This window comes from Onychostoma macrolepis, chromosome 04 (assembly GCF_012432095.1).
Source record: "Onychostoma macrolepis isolate SWU-2019 chromosome 04, ASM1243209v1, whole genome shotgun sequence".
Taxonomy (NCBI): domain Eukaryota; kingdom Metazoa; phylum Chordata; class Actinopteri; order Cypriniformes; family Cyprinidae; genus Onychostoma; species Onychostoma macrolepis.
The window spans coordinates 9,127,251-9,140,237 of record NC_081158.1 but is presented as its reverse complement, the minus strand read 5'-3'; the positions used below and the strand labels follow the sequence as shown (position 1 = coordinate 9,140,237).

The 12,987-nt window shown below is 36.0% G+C and overlaps 1 protein-coding gene across 2 annotated transcripts in view; it reads left to right on the top strand.

Moving 5' to 3' along the window:
• Positions 1–3,703: 3,703 nt before the first annotated feature.
• LOC131538711 (NACHT, LRR and PYD domains-containing protein 3-like) overlaps positions 3,704–12,987 on the top strand; it is a 28,100-nt gene continuing 18,816 nt past the window's right edge. For both annotated transcript variants that reach the window (XM_058772761.1, XM_058772762.1), the window contains exons 1-4: positions 3,704–3,723; positions 3,966–4,151; positions 4,641–4,721; positions 8,207–8,320. In XM_058772761.1, coding sequence (XP_058628744.1) covers positions 4,006–4,151; positions 4,641–4,721; positions 8,207–8,320 — 341 coding nt within the window. In that variant the 5' untranslated portion in view covers positions 3,704–3,723; positions 3,966–4,005. The remainder of the gene's footprint in view (positions 3,724–3,965; positions 4,152–4,640; positions 4,722–8,206; positions 8,321–12,987) is intronic.

The following is a 12,987-nucleotide window of genomic DNA, read 5'->3' as shown; positions in this document are numbered from 1 at the left end:
AAACGGTTATGGGTTAACAAGTGTCCAACTACTAGTGAATTAGTAATGAGCAAGACCTCACTTTAGAATGAGTAACATATTCAGACTTATAAAGATTTAATTTAGGGTTAATTGGACACAATTAACACTTGTAGTTATGTGTGTTGTTACATAAGAATAAACTATATTTAAGTGTTATTAAGAGAGAATGACTATTCTTCTGCTACTACCAGCTTATAAGTCCCATAATAAGCAAAGCATATTAAGATCATAATTCTCATACAACAACTGCCTTATTCACTCCCAATAAGCAGTAACTATGAGTTTATTAAAGAATAACTCTTATTTAATGCTCTGCTGGGCGTAGAATATGGTTGTGCAGAATAAGGCATTAATATGTGCTTTATAAGTACTAATAAGCAGCTAATATGCCAGTAATAAGCATGTTAATAAGCAATTAGTTAATAGTGAATATTTGTACCTTAATTTAAAGTGTTACCGAATGCAGTTATGGAAAGAGTCAGTTAACCACCTGAATAAAACCATCAGCGCCGTTTATTACAGGGGTCTATAGCTTATACTAAACCTCTGTTTCGTTTAGTTAAATGTACAATACTTGCATTGCCTTGGTTGTTGACGAGTGTCCGGATGCAGTCTCAGATGAAAGTCTTGATGGTTTCAAGATTTTGGACTTGAGCTCACGTTCTTCTGGGTTGAAGAGTGATGAATTCCAAAGATGTCCTGACTCGATGGTGATTGGGAGTTTCTTCCCAGGTAGAAAGGGAAAAAGAGCTAAGAAGGAGATCTGCTGAGATCCAAGGATCTTTTTGTTGAATGGAAAGTCAAAGCTACAAGGCCTGGCGCAAAAACTTAAGGGTTGCTGAGGAGCTCACATCCTCCTCATCCTCTTAGGATCTAAAAGAACTGCAGACTGCAGCAGGTCACTTGTGTGAGAGCTTTATCTCCTATAGAGGTCACACCCAATGGTGTCTTGAACTTTTTTACAACTCTTTGTCTCCAAGCATGGTAATTTGCATATGTAACTGGATCGGATGTTGATATACAAACTAGTAAAGATTCTTAGAACACTAATATGTTGCATAGGTATCAACATATAATATACACTCTCCATTAGATCATCCGAAGACGAATTGATAGAGACCAAACATGGTATAAGTGAGGTGATATTAACTAAAACAGTATACAATACACAAGAACAGTAATAACATACACAATGACCTGAAGGATATGTGTTCATTCAAAGAAAGGTTTTTCTATTAATTAATTAGAGAAGAGTCCATTTTTATGGCATAATGTCTTCCCTAAGGTTCAAAGATGGTGAGAGAGAGAACTCTCAACATGCCATTAGGTCATAAAGTTTATCTGGTCTGGCTGAGGTGTCCTGGTTGCCATGGTAACCAGGGGCGTGGAGTCATTCACAGACATACTGGCACCCAGTATGTGCATTGGGTAAGGGGTCTGTGATTATTTGTTAATCTAATAACTAATTGATTTTTTAAATCTAATGAAAAATTGTGTGTCTGATTGGTCCAAATGCTACAGAACTTTACATACTTGAATCTCAGCTTGTTAGGTTTAAACTCCTCACTTCTACTTGGACGCTAAAAAAACGTGACTATTCACTCTGCTGCCATCTTGGCTCCCCGCATTCTATGGGAACTGGAGCTTCAAGCGACAGCTGCAGGGACGAAATGGCTTTACCAATTAGCGATTGGCTCTTTAATTTAGAAGGTGGGACTATTCCGCCATATTATGCATGTAGCAGGGGTATGTTGTTACACCAGATTATAAATTTTAGTTGTTTACTTAATTTTATTTTTAATTATTATTTGTTAGGGGGTATTTTATTTTGAAAGAAGATTGTGCGCACCTATTAAAGGTAATAGTCACAGCCCGGGCAGGGCTAATAGCCTCGGACCTGCAGCACCGAGCCCAAAATCACGCTGCGTTTCCACCATCGGGCCAGATGCTCCGCAGTGCTTCACTAAAACCCGCCCTTTACACGGCTCTCTGGAACAACGTCACGCAACCCCAGCATTTCACCAACAAAGCGAAGTTATCAGAAAACTATAGCACGATCACAAAACGAACTTAATAAAAGCGGCCATGTGTTTGCATGTTTTGTTAAAGATTTAAATCCAAAAGCATTTATGTTTTTCAATAATAAGTGATACATCAATCATAATGAATTAATTTATCAGGATTAAAAATCCGTCACACAGAAATAAAGCGGAATTATTTCACAAAAGAAAGAGGACACATACCCTACTTATTCGGTCGAGTCAGTTTCTGTTTATTTGTAGTCACAGTATATATCACATTTAGAAAGAATGATAATTTCTATATTATTTCCATCAAAAAATACGACCTGAGTATCAGAGGGAGCTCCCAAACAAAAACAATTATTCAATTTTTTATGACATACACGGAGCTAAAATCTTGAGACTAGACAGATAAAACATGTTACTAAATAAATACATGATTGTGATAGCCATTTACCATGTTTACTAATGGTTAGCGTACATAGTATTTTGCATCGCTTGTAAATATTTCTGCCTTGTATGGTGATCATAATTCACATCGGATCTCAAACAGAAGTTATTTTAAACACTCGCTGCTGTCTGAAAGTGAGTTTTGAGCTAAAATTATTTTAAAAGTCTTTAATGCTGGTGTTATAGCTGTTAACTTTATGAAATAGAAATGTTGTTTCTGATCAAAACATGTTTTGTGGTTAACAGGCAATGCCGAGCAAGCATCGCTGATAACAGTGTCTGAATGTTTGTGTGTTTTACTACTCAGGCACTGGAATTAAATCCCTCGTGATCAAAATCTAGCTTTGCGTGGAGAGTTCTTTTATTAATATCACAAAAATTAACAACGCAGAGTAACAACCACTACACGCGTTGCACTTTCTCCCATTCATAGTCTTTGACCACACACAGTGTTGCATTTTTGGTTTGCTCATATTTTAAAAGCAGTCTGACAGGCAGATTTTTGTCCTCAAGTTTGAATTAATTACAGTCCTAAAACCACACATCTTAAGTTCTGAGAATGATAACTCTAAAACTTTGAGGTTTATGATATACTTTTTAATGCCACGTGGCTGCAAACTGTCCCATTCAGACTGTAATTATTTATACTTTAAACTGTATATGGCATTTAATTTGACATTTATTGTATAACCAAAGTACCAATAATAACCCGTAAAAAAAGAGTAATGCATAATGACTTTTAATAATAAACAAGCCTGAAATACACCGGGGTTCTTATTTTGAAATTTTTATGCTTTACTTCTTCCAGCTGTAAAAAGACTGAGATAAAATATGCACTCTTACAACAATCCACAACATATTGCAATATAGACACAATATAGTAAACCCTGTCATAATCAATCAACATTAGATCATAAGCAATTGCTTGGCATAAATGTGCGGTGCTCATAAATCATAGCATTTAAGATCAATAATCACATAAAGCCATAGCATTCTTGTCTTTCAATCCCCAAAAGAAAGAACTCTTAAAATATGCTCCTAAATACATTTTACATTTTGCAAACATCCATTTGTAGTCACAAATACACACCCAGCCACTGGAAAAAAAGAAGCTGTGGGAGTTGAGATCAGACTCATGTGTGAGTCATCAGCTTCAGATGTGCACTGACGTCACCTCAGCTGAACAAAGCGAAAGCGAAAGACTGATCAAACCCCAACTAAAGTCTTCAAGGTAAGCCTTCATGTCGTAGTTAGTTTCTATTCATTCATTCTTACTTACTGGTACTATTGTTATTACAGGTATGTTATGAGTTGACTTGTAGTCTGCTGAAGTATACTTCATTTTACACATAAAGAAGTGATCCGCACTTGAAAAATCTGTTTATTTGTTCACTACTCCTCAGTACTGTAATGCAGTGGTTCACAATACTTTTTCAGATGTTCAGTTGTGTGTGATTTTACCTCTAAATGCAGAACTGAAATCTGTATAGAGATACAGAAGACTGGCTCTAAAATGAGTCTTTATGAGGAGAGAGAGGAGGAGGATGTTGATCACTATCAGAACCAGAGAGCAGCATCTCCAAAGCCCAGCTATGTGAGTGATGCATCCATGGGACGACCCATTTATTTCAGTGATGGAACAGGAACCTCTGACTTCAGGTGAGACAATAACCAGTACTGGAGACATAATCTAGTGATTCTCAACTCTTCTAAGATACTGCACCCAAAATATCTTGTCTTTTTTTAATCTTTGTTTTATTTAAAAAATATACTGAAAGTCTAATGGTATATGCTAATCAATATTTTGCATTTTTAAATATTACTGTACAGTTCCTTTTTTTTTGACTCTACTTTTCAAACCCTTAAAATATCTCCAAAAGAGTGATATAATATTATGACACACCATGTGAATCAGGGGTTTAATCCAAATCTGCAGAAGTGATCGATCACATTTCTTGATGAGCAGGTTGAAATTAAGCCTCACATTTAAATCTCATTGGTTCTCATATGCCAACCACATGTCAAGACGTTTGAGGACCCTAGATATTCACAGAGAAAGAAACAAAAACAAAGAAAACTATCATTCTAACACACATTATTTTTAATAACGTATTTTTAATGATATGAATTATTGATGTTTTTCCTCAGAAAGAGAAAAAGAACAGCATCTCCAGGGCCCATATATCAGCCTCCTGATCTAAGTGATGGATCAATGACCTTTAAACCCAGGTGAGACAAAAACCAGTACTGCTGACAAGAGAGCGATCAGGACATCAGGGTAGCGCTGTTTTTACTTAAGGGGCTATTAGGAGCTTAGTAACTACTAGCTAGTTTGTAAAGGCCCCGATTTACTTCATACGAAATCGAAGAACAAACTGATATGACGTAATTTCGAACAAAATCAGGCCAAAACAAAGTTTGTTTTGAGTTCATTTCAGCAGTTCGATACAGCTCACCAAAGCAAGAGTTCATTTGGGCTCCTAAACACCTTTGAGCTACCATTGGTCTGTGGCAATTACACAATCGGTGGGTGTGTTCTGGAACTCCGCCTTCTTTGACGTGCAATTTTTTTTTTTTTTCTTCCCCCGGCTCATTTCTCATTCAACTGAGGTCAGGTGGGAGAACAACATTTCCAAGTCACTAACAACATAAATAAAAAATAAAAAAGATACATCCGCACCTGTACAATCGCTCGCGGAGAGACTTTAAAGATTCAGAGAAAGCATTTAATTCCTAGAAAGAAATTGTAACGAAGCTTGGTGTGGACGCCTCGGAGTTATGCAAAAAGCAACATAGAGAAACATCTGATGCAAGTTTTCCAAAGCCATGAAAAGAATGAAACAAAAGAGTAAAGATTTAAGGTAGCAAGTACCAAATACATGTGTTTCAAATAAATGTTACACCATACTGCTGCTGCTGTTGTTCTTTCAATAAGCGAATTTAAAAGGTATACAACAAATCAAATGCCAAAAGAACATACAATAATAAACCTTTGTTTGTATCAAATCATGACACCACATAAAATATGAAAAAAGTAATCATTTATATTAATAAACAGTCCTTTGTTACCCCCATGCCAACTTTTTTTAGACCTGTAGCAGGCATCAAATTTGAAATGAGCTCATTTAGTGGATAAGTGTAAAATTTCTCCGTTTAAACATTTGTTATGTTCTCTATGTTCTATTGTGAATAAAATATTGGCTCATGTGATTTGAAAGTCTTTTAGTTTTCATTTTATTCAAATTTAAAAAACATCCCAACATTTCCGGAATTCGGGTTGTAATTACATGATGTTTCGATTAATTAATCGAATGAATCGCAAAATAAATTTGACTGAAAATACCCACAAAAGATTATATAAGCTATTGTTGTGTTAAATGAGAAAGTATCAATTAGACATTACAAATTGTAGGTTTAGAAAGAAATTTTATTTGATTCAACATCAAATTTATTACACATAAACATTTAGACTACAACAGCCTAACATAAACTATGGAACATAAAAGAAGATCATTTAAGAAACATATCAGTATTTTTTGTTCATACAATGAAAGTCATTGGTAACCAAAACAGCTTTGTTACCAACAGCCATCAAAATACCTTCCCTTATGTTCCACAATAGAAAGGTTTGAAACGACATGAGGGTGAGTAAATAATGACAGAATTAAATCTGACTATTCCTTGTTATGGGTTCGGTGGTTGTGGCGAGGATAAAAGTAAATATGAATGATAGACGGGAGAATAAACGGCTTCAACACACGTTTACCATTTATTAACATCGTTAACAAAGTTTAACAACGTTTAACAAAGTAGAACGGACAAACAAAGAAGGCGAACTCAAGACTTATAAAGGAACAGGAACAAAAGAGCAAACAACATAATTAAACTCAGGTGGAGATAATCACAGATAATGAACTAATGAGAAACGGAACTAAACCAAATAAGGACAACGGGGATTCCAGACAGACAGACATGTAACATTCCTTTAATGTTTTTTTTATTTTTTATTATTATTTGTCAAGTGATTCACCATTTACAAAGTTTCAGTGTGCAGAATTCTCCCACTACAAGGATTCAACCAGATTGACCATAGTTTGCTTTCTTTTATTTTTTCAGATTTTTTGATGTAGTGATCAATCAGCCATTTAGTCAAGCAGGTGAAAAACCTTTATACACAAATACAAACACCACTGTAAGAGCACAAATAAATACAATCAAAAATACAAAGCAGAGCTTATGTACAAAGTGTTCTTTTTAAATTAGCATAGTATTCGGACATAAACAGCACTTGTCTGATATTGCTCTCGCTGCTGGTGTGATATCGCTTATCGTTTGATATAAATATGAGACAAAAACACATATGGGGCATTTTTTGCACCAGTATCTTGAAATTTAAGGCATAACTGCATTTATGGAGTTGTTTCCCTGCATCATATTTGTCAACAGTCAACTGTATGAAATGTTACTAGATGATGTACAGGTCTGGGGGTGGGGTCAGTGCGTTAACTGCATTAAAATATTAATTGTTGTTATTTTTCATAACTAATCAATTAAGTTAACGCGTTAAACTGACAGCCCTAATATACTGTATATACACTGCAATACACTGCAAGGCAGTGTAGCAAAGTGTCATTTCTTCAGTGTTGTCACATGAAAATATATAATAAAATATTTACAAAAATGTGAGGGGTGTACTCACTTCTGTGAGATACTGTATATTATTTCCCCTTTACACCTCAACTAAGCTAATTTATAACTTGCAAATGGATAATGCAGCCAGCTCTTGATGTACTTACACATTTGACCAAAATTAACTTAAATAAATGCAAATATAACACTATATTTGTGTTCACAGTCTCAAGCCAGTTGGTGCTCTCAAGACATCTTGTCTTAAACTATGAAAAGTTCAATGTCTGTTGTTTCTCATTAAATGATACTGTACAGAAATAGATTTCTCTGAATTGTAGTATTCGTTCAGTTTGCAAATGCACAGGCTGCATTTGGCTTAACAATAATAAGCTCTGGAAACCACCAGGGTTTTGCTCATGCAAGCACTAATCACATTTCCTTCAGAAGGTTTAATAATTTGATATGTTATTTGAAATGAGCCATATACTGTATTTCAGTAAATTTTAGTTGTTAAGTGAGTTTTTAGATTTTTAACAGGTACTATGGATAAAATACTTTAGCCATAAATACAGAAGCAAATAAATTGGGAATGTGATACTGTAAAATTAGGTGTTTTCCTCATTTATTTTAATGCAGATGCTTAAGCAGAGGTGGGAGCAAGTCACACATATTCAAGACACAAACAAGTCTAATTTTGCACACAAACAAAGCAAGACAAGCCAATGGCTAAGTCACAGTAATGATCATAATCAAGTACAGGTTTTATTTGCTACAAACTACTTCCCTCAGAAATGGTAATTATACACCTAATTAGACCACTGCTGTCATTTTGTGCCTCAGTTATTGACTGTATTTATTGTAAAATGAAACCAGAGGACTTCAGTATTAAAAGTAGGCCTATGGTAATATTATTGAAGTGTTGTTCATCTTGTTGCCAGAACAATTGTTTTGTACACTGTATTGGATAATAAACTGGGTGATGCAGGGTGGTCCAACTGCCCCACCTGCACTGCTAGTAGTTACACCACCGATCAGAGGTAAAGTCAGATAATCTGATTTGTTGATGTTTTTTTCACTATCACTAGAAAAAAGAGAAAAAGAGCAGCATCTTCAGGGCCCAGCTGTGTGTCTTTGGAGAGTGATGGATCCATAAATCAGCCTCCAAATCTAAGTGAAGGATCAGTGACCTTTAAACCCAGGTGAGACAATAACCAGAACTGCAGACAATAATTATTATTTTAAACTAGTCAGACTTTTTAATTTACTGGACCCCCATCACATTTCAAACAGCTACAGTGGGGAAAAAATTATTTGCCCACTGACAAAGAAATTATCAGTCTATAATTTTAATGGTAGGTTTATCTAAACGGTGAGAGACAGAATAACGAAATCCAAAAGAAAATTCAGAAAAAGTTATAAATTGACACTTTAATGAGTGAAATAAGTATTTGATCCCCTATCAATCAGCAAGATTTCTGGCTCCCAGGTGTCTTTTATACAGGTAAGGAGCTGAGATTAGGAGCACTCTCTTAAAGGGATCTCAGTTTGTCACCTGTATAAAAGACACCTGTCCACAGAAGCAATCAATCAATCAGATTCCAAACTCTCCACCATGGCCAAGACCAAAGAGCTGTCCAAGGATCTCAGGGACAAGATTGTAGACCTACACAAGGCTGGAATGGGCTACAAGACCATCACCAAGCAGCTTGGTGAGAAGGTGACAACAGTTGGTACAATTATTTGCAAATTTAATTTTTTGTTGTTATTCTGTCTCTCACTGTTCAAATAAACCTACCATTAAAATGGCAGACTGATCATTGCTTTGTCAGTGGGCAAACGTACAAAATCAGCAGGGGATCAAAAAAAAATTCCCCACTGTATAGGGGTTGGAATTTAAGTAAAAGGGGAGTATATACAGATTTGATTTGGATTATTAGCCCCAAATGAACTCAGAGTTAATCCGATCTTTTTCTGGGGGGGCCTTCCTTAAAATTGGAAATTAAATTTAAATGCATATTCAGCTGTAAAATTAACTAATATTACCAACAGTTACATCTATGAAAGGTTAACATTAGTGCTGTCTGCCATTCAATAAAAATTTTCTGTAATTAAAAAAATGTGACTAAACGCATATTAATATATTTGTGTTGTCATATTTTCACACTGAACTTCCAAATTAATATAGAAAAAACATAAAGATGGTATATTTTAAATATGTGTTTAATGGCATCTTTTTATTATCATTGATATAAATAATGTCACTGTTGTCTCTATTAAATCCATTTTTTCCTTTAATTTTAGCCATTAATTATAGCCATTTAATATTACAGTATAATTGAAATGTTATGAAATTATTTTTAACATTTAATAGGCTTTAAAAATATAACTTTTTATAAGTGAACTTAAAACAATCTTCACAGACTATAAATTGTATGCATAAGCTATATTGATTATTCTTTATTCAAGCTTAGTTAATTTTTTTTAAAGTCTTTCTAAAGTTTTCAGACAGTGTTTAAAAAGTGCTATCTATATATGTTTATTACAGTGACTTTGAATTACCTCAATACTGAGTGTGGTAAAGCAACAGATTTGTTTTTATATTTCTGCAATCTACTTTAGTTTGTGTGATTTGTTACTGACTTTCATATTAATGTTTACACCAGGCTTATTGGTCAGTGTTTTATGTTGTCATAATTATTACATTCATACGAGGCTGGAAGTTCAACAAATCAGTCAATATACTACTGTGATTGTAGTTGTTAAATAAAAATGTCATTCATATCAATTCATGCATCACCTAATTTCATTGTAACATATAGGCCTACTCTGCTACTTCGCTTTGCTTCGTAGACAGAGTCTGGAAGGGCATAATTGACAAGTGTTTACTTTCTCGTGGGTGGGCGCTTGTCTGAAGTTTAAAATCATTGGTGTACCCGTAAGCCAATCACATAACGGTTGGTTATGACGTATGTTATTCGGTGACTCAGCTGCCTCGAACTTCCGCTGTAAACACAGGTATGCGGTGAAAACAAAACCATAGAGCGAAATACCGGAGGGAAGATGGCTGTGAACGACTTTTGCAGATTATGTGAAGTAAATATACGCATCCACAATTATCGCCTTGCCGAACTTTGGCCTCCCCAGTTTCTCACTGACGATCGGTAACAGTTGATAAATTAAACTTTTCCCAAAACCTGTCGGGAGTAGGGCCACAACATCACCTCCATTCAAAATGTGAACCAAACACTCTTCTTGATCGGGCTTCGGTTGGCAAATATTCTCCACAACAGAGCGAATAGCATCCTGTGTCTCCATGTCTGCTGTTGTGTTAGATTTCCCTCACCTGAACCTAAAATACAATCTTAAATCTGGCGCTTAGCATCAACGTCACGGCTCTCAGCCCGCCCTCTGTTCGTTGATTGGCCCGGCTGCTGCGGAGCCAGAGATAAACTGGGAGATGGTCTGCTATATCAGACTGAGTACAGAAGCGAAATGAAATTGAGCGGAAGTACGAAGTCTGACGTAGTCAGGCTAGGCCTGGCCTACAGAAAAGAACATTTATGTTTAATCTATCTAATATTGTGTTGGTCATACTATACAATGACTTATTGCTTGTCTTTGTTGAATAATACAGAACATAAATAGCTTTAAAAAATAATTGCATATTAAATCGCAATTGCAATATTGGTAAAAAAAAATTATAAAAAAAAAAAAAAAATCACAATTTGATTATTTTCCAAATTCATTCAGCCCTAGTGTGCCGTTACATTTTTTTCTTCATTTATACATTAGCTTTTTATACATGAAACCTGCTATAATCATGTGCTATGCCAAAAAAACAAAAAAGATGATATGGCTGTAATACAGGTATTTTGTTTAAAGGTCTTATGTTTTTATGTTGCACTGCCGTTTAGAAGTTACATATGATATTTTTATGTTTCCCATATATCAAAACAAGAACAATTTACACATCTTCATGCTGCTAATATTGCCTACTCGCACATAAGTGAGTGTTTGCACCTTTTGTAATAGTTGTGTATGAGTCCTTCAGTGGTGGAAAGAGAGATCTCATATAGTCACTGTTGGAAAGGGGTCAAATATGCAGAAGATGCTGGAAAACCAAATATGCAGGACCTGGAGGATCCTTCTTCTGAAGAACTGTGGGCAGTTTAACTGGTATTATAGATAAACAAGGGATAGATGACCAAGTTTGGGAACCACTTTATATACACATATACAGTACATATATATATATATATATATATATATATATATATATATACATACAGTGGGGCAAAAAGTATTTAGTCAGCCACCAATTGTGCAAGTTCTCCCACTTAAAAAGATGAGAGAGGCCTGTAATTTTCATCATAGGTATACCTCAACTATGAGAGACAAAATGAGAAAAAAAAATATCCAGAAAATCACATTGTAGGATTTTTAAAGAATTTATTTGCAAATTATGGTGGAAAATAAGTATTTGGTCAATAACAAAATTTCATCTCAATACTTTGTTATATACCCTTTGTTGGCAATGACAGAGGTCAAACGTTTTCTGTAAGTCTTCACAAGGTTTTCACACACTGTTGCTGGTATTTTGGCCCATTCCTCCATGCAGATCTCCTCTAGAGCAGTAATGTTTTGGGGCTGTCGCTGGGCAACACGGACTTTCAACTCCCTCCAAAGATTTTCGATGGGGTTGAGATCTGGAGACTGGCTAGGCCACTCCAGGACCTTGAAATGCTTCTTACGAAGCCACTCCTTCGTTGCCCGGGCGGTGTGTTTGGGATCATTGTCATGCTGAAAGACCCAGCCATGTCATCTTCAATGCCCTTGCTGATGGAAAGAGGTTTTCACTCAAACTCTCACGATACATGGCCCCATTCATTCTTTCGTTTACACGGATCAGTCATCCTGGTCCCTTTGCAGAAAAACAGCCCCAAAGCATGTTTCCACCCCCATGCCTCACAGTAGGTATGGTGTTCTTTGGATGCAACTCAGCATTCTTTCTCCTCCAAACACGACAAGTTGAGTTTTTACCAAAAGGTTCTATTTTGGTTTCATCTGACCATATGACATTCTCCCAGTCCTCTTCTGGATCATCCAAATGCTCTCTAGCAAACTTCAGACGGGCCTGGACATGTACTGGCTTAAGCAGGGGGACACGTCTGGCACTGCAGGATTTGAGACCTTTGTTACTTTGGTCCCAGCTCTCTGCAGGTCATTCACTAGGTCCCCCCGTGTGGTTCTGGGATTTTTGCTCACAGTTCTTGTGATCATTTTGACCCCACGGGGTGAGATCTTGCGTGGAGCCCCAGATCGAGGGAGATTATCAGTGGTCTTGTATGTCTTCCATTTTCTAATAATTGCTCCCACAGTTGATTTCTTCACACCAAGCTGCTTACCTATTGCAGATTCAGTCTTCCCAGCCTGGTGCAGGTCTACAATTTTGTTTCTGGTGTCCTTTGACAGCTCTTTGGTCTTGGCCATGGTGGAGTTTGGAGTTGGACTGTTTGAGGTTGTGGACAGGTGTCTTTTATACTGATAACGAGTTCAAACAGATGCCATTAATACAGGTAACGAGTGGAGGACAGAGGAGCCTCTTAAAGAAGAAGTTACAGGTCTGTGAGAGCCAGAAATCTTGCTTGTTTGTAGGTGACCAAATACTTATTTTACCGAGGAATTTACCAATTAATTCTTTAAAAATCCTACAATGTGATTTTCTGGATTTTGTTTTCTCATTTTGTCTCTCATAGTTGAGGTATACCTATGATGAAAATTACAGGCCTCTCTCATCTTTTTAAGTGGGAGAACTTGTACAATTGGTGGCTGACTAAATACTTTTTTGCCCCACTGTATATATATA